Source organism: Myotis brandtii, unplaced genomic scaffold (genome assembly GCF_000412655.1).
Source record: "Myotis brandtii unplaced genomic scaffold, ASM41265v1 scaffold929, whole genome shotgun sequence".
NCBI lineage: Eukaryota > Metazoa > Chordata > Mammalia > Chiroptera > Vespertilionidae > Myotis > Myotis brandtii.
Genome location: NW_005371832.1, coordinates 1,208,903 through 1,214,880, shown reverse-complemented (window position 1 = coordinate 1,214,880; position 5,978 = coordinate 1,208,903). Strand labels below are relative to the sequence as shown.

The 5,978-nt window shown below is 57.3% G+C and overlaps 1 protein-coding gene across 7 annotated transcripts in view; it reads left to right on the top strand.

Annotated features, from left to right (window-relative positions):
- Positions 1–701: 701 nt before the first annotated feature.
- The window catches only part of FOXP4 (forkhead box P4), a 33,420-nt gene continuing 28,143 nt past the window's right edge, over positions 702–5,978 (top strand). The window contains exons 1-2 of one of the 7 annotated variants that reach the window (XM_014532994.1): positions 702–837; positions 1,413–1,635. In XM_014532994.1, coding sequence (XP_014388480.1) covers positions 1,429–1,635 — 207 coding nt within the window. In that variant the 5' untranslated portion in view covers positions 702–837; positions 1,413–1,428. Of the gene's footprint in view, positions 838–973; positions 998–1,412; positions 1,636–5,978 lie in introns of those variants that run through there. The other 6 variants (XM_014532992.1, XM_014532995.1, XM_005885813.2 and 3 more) reach the window with 6 other exon arrangements.

The window sequence follows — 5,978 nt, the reverse complement described above, 5'->3', positions numbered from 1 at the left end:
TTCTCTCTTTCTCCTGTTCCCTTCCTTTCTCTCTCCTTCTCCCTTCCTCTCTCTCTGAAATCAATAAAAACATCTTAAAAAAAAAAAAAAGACGTGTTGAAGCCCTAGCAGGTTTGGCTCAGTGAATTGAGCGTTGGCCTGCTGACCAAAGGGTCCCCGGTTCAATTCCGATCAAGGGCACATGCCCGGGGTTGCGGACTCGATCCCCAGTAGGGGGCCTGCAGGAGGCAGCCCATCAATGATTCTCTCTCATCATTGATGTTTCTATCTCTCCCTCTTCCTTCCTCTCTGAAATCAATAATATATATATTTTAAAAGGATGTGTTGAAGATCAGTGGTGGATACCAGCCATCTCCTGTTTCACTAAAACCCATGTGCCTCTCAAGCAAACTTTGGGGGTCGTTGGAGACATCCCAGACTTTGAGAACAGCTCTGCATGTTCAGGTTCCCCATCGCAGTGTGGGTGCAAGCCCCTGAGGTAGCGGGACCTCCACAAGTTGCAGAAGGAAGTCCAGGCCTCCTCCCTCTCCTCACTGCCCTTGACCCTCTCTCTTCCTGGGAGGCAGTTGGAGTGGGGAAAATGAGGGTATGGAATTCAGGCCTTGGCCCTTTGCCTCTGTAAATCCCCAAACTCTGGACCCTCCGCTTTCCCATCTGTCAGGTCAGGATGATGAACACTCTCACAGTCTTGTGATGAGGAATCATGGTGCCTGTGGAGACAATGTGACTGAGGGTCTACTTCTGGCCAGACCCTCGCCTGCCAGCCTTAGAAGGGAAGGCGGAGAAGTGGACCGTGGCTGCCTCCACTGCACAGCTCCAAGCTGAGTCTGGCTCCCAGGAGGTGCTGGGCAAATGGCAGCCTTTTTGCTGTGGAGCAAATCTTGATGCGAACCTCAGTGCCCTCGGGAAAAGACTAGGGAGGCCCCTGCCCTGGGGAACCCCCTGCCTCCCTGCCCTGGGGAACTCCCCGTCTACAAGCACAATGGCCATTACAGGTGTTTGTGCCAAAGGAGGAGGGGAGATAGTGAGTCCCAGTGAATAGCTCATCTGCTTTTAAGTTCTTGCAGAACCCTCGCCCCTCCCTCCCATCCCCCCAATGCCCTGGCCAGGAGGGAGAGGCCGGAATAGGTTTGGGGGGCAGCATCTCCCCCCTGCCCTGTAGAGGTCTTCTGGAAGTCGAGAAAAAGTTCAGGGAGGAGGGGCAGCTGCAGTCTGGGGCTGCCCCTTTTCCCAGCCTAGGGGAAGGGTGACACTGGGAGAGGTTGCTCCCCAAGAGGGGTCCTAGGAGGAGGTGCCCCAGGCCTGGGGTGGGGTGTTAGGTGGGGGTGTTGAGGGACATGGTTGCTGCCCAGGGTAGAACCCGCACCTGCCCTACCCACTCAGCCCCTCCCCCATCTCTCCTCCCGCTCCAGGTCCCGCTAGAGCGACATGATGGTGGAATCTGCCTCGGAGACAATCAGGTCAGCTCCCTCTGGTCAGAACGGCGTGGGCAGCCTCTCCGGGCAGGCCGATGGCAGCGGTGGTGCTGGGGCTGCAGGCGCTGCTGGAGGCGGTGCGGGCAGGGACGCAGCTGCGGGCGCCGACAGCAACGGCGAGATGAGCCCTGCGGATCTGCTGCACTTCCAGCAGCAACAGGTAGGAGCTGGCGCCCCTCCTCGGCCCCCGGGGACAGGGAGGGGGCACGCCAGGCCTCTTCCCACTCCATCCTGGCCACTGGTGCCACTGCTCCGGGCCAGGCAGCTTCCCTTTAACAATCTTCGGAAGGTCCAGCTCCGAGGGACTCCCTCTGCGCCCTCCGTGCTAGTGGCCACCTTAACCAAGGGAGAGCTGAGCTTTCCAGAGAAAGAAGTAGGACTCGGGGTCCTGAGATCATAGCGCTTCGGACAGTCTCAGAAATGCCCACCGGGACAGACAGACTAGGGAAGCCGGCCTGAGTGTGCATCCTGGGTGGGTGGGCACCTGGGCCCTCCTGCCACTGGCTAAGCTAACAGGGTGGGGAGAAGACCCTCCCTTTAGAAGTGTGTCCACTGGGGAGAGGGGGCTGGGCACATAGGGGTATCTCTGCTTTATTTGTATTGTAAAATAAGCACGCCTCCCCACCCCCCAATGTCTGCTTGGGCCCCTGACTCAAGCTGTGAAGAGATCAAACTTCCAGACACCAGAGGCCAGAGCAGCTGGGAAAAGGCCAAGAGCCAGAGGCAAAGGCACGCCTCCATTTTTAGGGCTCAGACTGGGCACCCCTGTCTGTATCCACTTTCCCTCTTCCCCTCCGTCATTCCCACTCTGAACTGCAGAGTTCAGGAGTTCAAGGCCAGCCTTTCTGTGGATAGAGAGGCCCGAGGGTGGGGAGCCTGGTTGGGTGATGACAGAACCGGGGCTCCAGGTCCCAGCCCCACCCGGGAAACAGGGAGAATCGGGCTTGACAAGTTCACGAGAACCGGCCCAGCCAGCCTGGCCTGGAGAGCCTCCTCTTACTTGACTCCCTGCTTCTCGAATCACTGCTGGTGGCGCTGGCCCTTAGGGGCTCTGCTGGGAATAAGGAAAATTCAGGTCCCGCCTGCCCCTCCCCACCGGGCTCCCACCCCTGCCTGATGGCCTTAGGTGTGTGCCTTCCGGGATGTGTGTACCTTGCTCTCATGCTGGCTCCTAGGTTCACCCTGGGGCTCCTCCTCCCACTCCACAGCCCCTAGGGGGCCCTTTCCCCCCACATAGCTCATCAGTGGGAGCCGGAGGTCAGCCAGGAGCAGCCTGGTCAGACGCTAGGCGCCCTACATGGAGCCGGTCAGCCAGCACTGACACAGGAATGAAACAAACCCGGGTTCAGTCCGAGCCTGTCCCTTCGTGTGACCTTTGCCAAGTCCTGGGCCTCTCGAGCCTTGGCTTCCTTGGGCTTTAGGATCAGATGCAGTTTAGGTGTGAAACCCCCGTCCCCAGGGGCTGCGTGGATGGGAACAGAACTAAGGGCTTTAAAAATCACTTCCTCTCACAAGCAGTGGGGGCTGGAGTGGAAGGGCCGGTCCCCATTCGGTCTCCATTCCCCGGGGAGGTGGGCCTTGGGAGTGTCCTGGCATCTCCCAAGCCTTCCTAAGCAGGATCTCTGGGGGAGAGACTCAGTGCCTGTGCCGTCTACTGGGGACAGAGGTCAAAGGGCAAAATCCTACCCTCCACCAAAATAATGACGAAACACACCCCACCACCAGGGCCACCCACTCCGTATGGCCAGCTTCCCCTCCCGCTCTTCTACGCAGAATGGGGGGTGAGGGGTGGGCAGGAGAAACGCTGAAACTGGGAATGTCTTTTAAAACGTATTTAAAGTGAAGAGTGAGCACAGAAACTGGGTGGCGGGGGAGATGCGTGGGGTGGGGAAGCACTGTGTGTGCTGATCAGGTTTCTCCGCTCCGCACACGCATGTTTTACCCTCCGTGTTCCATGTTCCAGTTATTCCTGTTTGTTTTGGGGAATATCCCAAAGTCCTGGAAAATCCTATATCTGTTTCACAAATAAACTGGGGTGGAGATTTGGAGGCAGGCGGAGGGCTGTTTTATCCATTTGGGCTCACTACGGGCGTAGTGCCTGGGGCCAAGGAAAATATTTGAGACTTAAAAAGGTTTTGTTGGCTCCAAACTATGAAAAGAGACCTGCAAAATTAAAAATCCAAAATGTGCAATTAAATAAGATCCGTCTGTAGGCCCTGCTCCCACCCCCCAATATATGAGTGAGGTGTGGGGGATGTTTCAGGGGTAACACTTTCTGCCCCCCCCCCCCAACAAATGTTCCGATTTGTGGGCTAAACCAACCAGAGGAAAGAGAGCCTGGCCCAGTGGGCTCCTCCTCCCTCTGTCCCAACCAGGAAGTCCTTCAAGGACAAACAAATACCTGTGTCTCTCATTGGTTGTGTCCTTCAGTCATCTGCGGGGGGAGTGGATGTTATTATTCCCATTTCACAGGTGAGAGGGCAGCAAGAGGTGGCACTGACTTGTCCATGCGACATGGGAAAGGCTGCAGCTAGACCTCCGGCCTCCCAGTTCCTAGTTCAGGGTTCAGCACAGCCTCCTTTTTGCTCCTGCCACTCACACAGTCCCCTGTAGGAGATGGAGGGAGCAAGGCCTGCAACATAGTAGGTGCTAAATAAACGTCTATTGATGCATGATTGAGAGCACTCCATTCTCAACCTAAAAGGTCTCTTAAAACAAACAAACAGAAGCAACACTGTCCACTGGCCCTAAGTAGCCACTCCAGAGGAAGGAGGTTGGGGGGGGGGGGTCTGTGGGCGTTGCACTGGTCTGTCCTCTCTCCCTCTGTCCTTCTGTCTGTTGGTCCCTGTCCCTCCGTTCTGGGTAAACAAACCCTGGAAATGCAAGCTTGGCCTTTGGGAATAATGAGTTGACAGAGGAGAGAGAGAGAGATAAACAGGGCGAGTCAGAAGTCAGACTGGTGACAGGACTTTAAGCTGAAACAAACAGTGCTGAAGAGGGCAGCCACGTCACTTCGGAATAAGAGCAGACGCCTGTTTCCATGCAACAGCAGGCCGGAGCTTGTTTAAACAGAGGCCTGGGGTGGAGGGGGGTGACATAGCTTGGCTGCCAGGCCCCTCGGATGGAGAGAGGGTCCCTGGCTGGCTGCCCCATTGCAGCAGTCAAGGCCCCAGCTTCCCCCTCCCCTCTCGCCCCTCCCCCCTCCCAACACCCTGATTGGTGAGTGACAGAGCCATGCCACGTCCACTCTGCCCTTAGTCTCCAGTCTCACTCTCGTGAGGAAAGGGCGTGGGGAGTGTGGTGGGCCTGGTGCACGCATTCCTTCCGCAGACATGCATTGCACCGGAGTCTGTACCGAGGACCCTGCTGGCCAGCTGGAGTTGGTGATCCCCCAGCTGCCGTTAAAGAATACTCTGGGCCTAGCAGACGTGCCAGCTGCCCATCAGTCCTCTTCCTTCACCTAGGCAGTCCTTCCTCACCTCCCCCCACCCCCACCCCGTGGTTCCCTTGCATGGCTTTTTTCTTGCAGGTTGCCCTTGCGTTTTATCCTAATCTGACTCACCAGCGTGAAAATGTTAATAAATGTTCATATGGGGACTGCACAGATACCTCTGGTAGGGCGCAGTAAGAGCTGGGAGAACGTGTGCCAGCGTTTGGGAGGTGGAGGGCCTGGGGAGGTCTTGGGGGCCAGACTGGGCACTCTGGCCCAGGCGAGCAGGACTTGGGCAGGAGGGCTGAGCAGGCCCAGTGGGGGCCGGCGGAGCTGCTGGCCGCCGCACTGAAAGGCGTCCTGGGCCTCCAGAGCCGCACTCCTATTGTCCTCAGGTTGTGGGGGTGACAGGTCAGCGAGGGTCACAGGAGGGTTGCTTAGCGTCTGGGAACTCCCACTGCAGTTGCTGTGGCAACCGGGGCCAAATCCCACCCTGTGCACATCCTGTGGGGAGATTCAAAAGGGTTGGGGGGGGGGGGGGCTGCACTTTAATGGGCTTTTAACTCACCCCCCTCCAAAGAGATGGGGGGTGTCAGGGAATTGGGCAGGGGGGAAACGAAGAATGGAAGAGATTTCTGTTTTCCTTCTCCATCTGGCTCTCCCCTGCCCAAGCTACTTAGGGGGGTGGGGCGGGTAGGGGAGGCCTCAGGGGTGAATTAGCTCCCCCCACCTCACACACACTGTCTACAGTTGTCTTTTTAGGTCTGGGGCCCACTTTTTCAGTTTGTGGGACTCCCACCCTCATGCCAGATGCTGCTCTTTCGAATGTGGTCCTACACCTTTCCTTTTCTTTCCTTCCCATGGAGGAGTCCCTTCCCCAGGAGGTGCTGAGGGCCTGGAGGGAGTGTTGGGGCCCAGACTCCCCAGAGGGGAGATTAGAAACTTCATGTCAGTGAAGTCCCCTACCCTCTGGGCAGCTGCAGGGTCATGCTTAGAAAGAATAGGGGGGAATAGGGGGCAGGTGAGTGAGGGGCTGGGCTTCGAGAGGACCAGCAGGGGAGAGAGCTGTAACA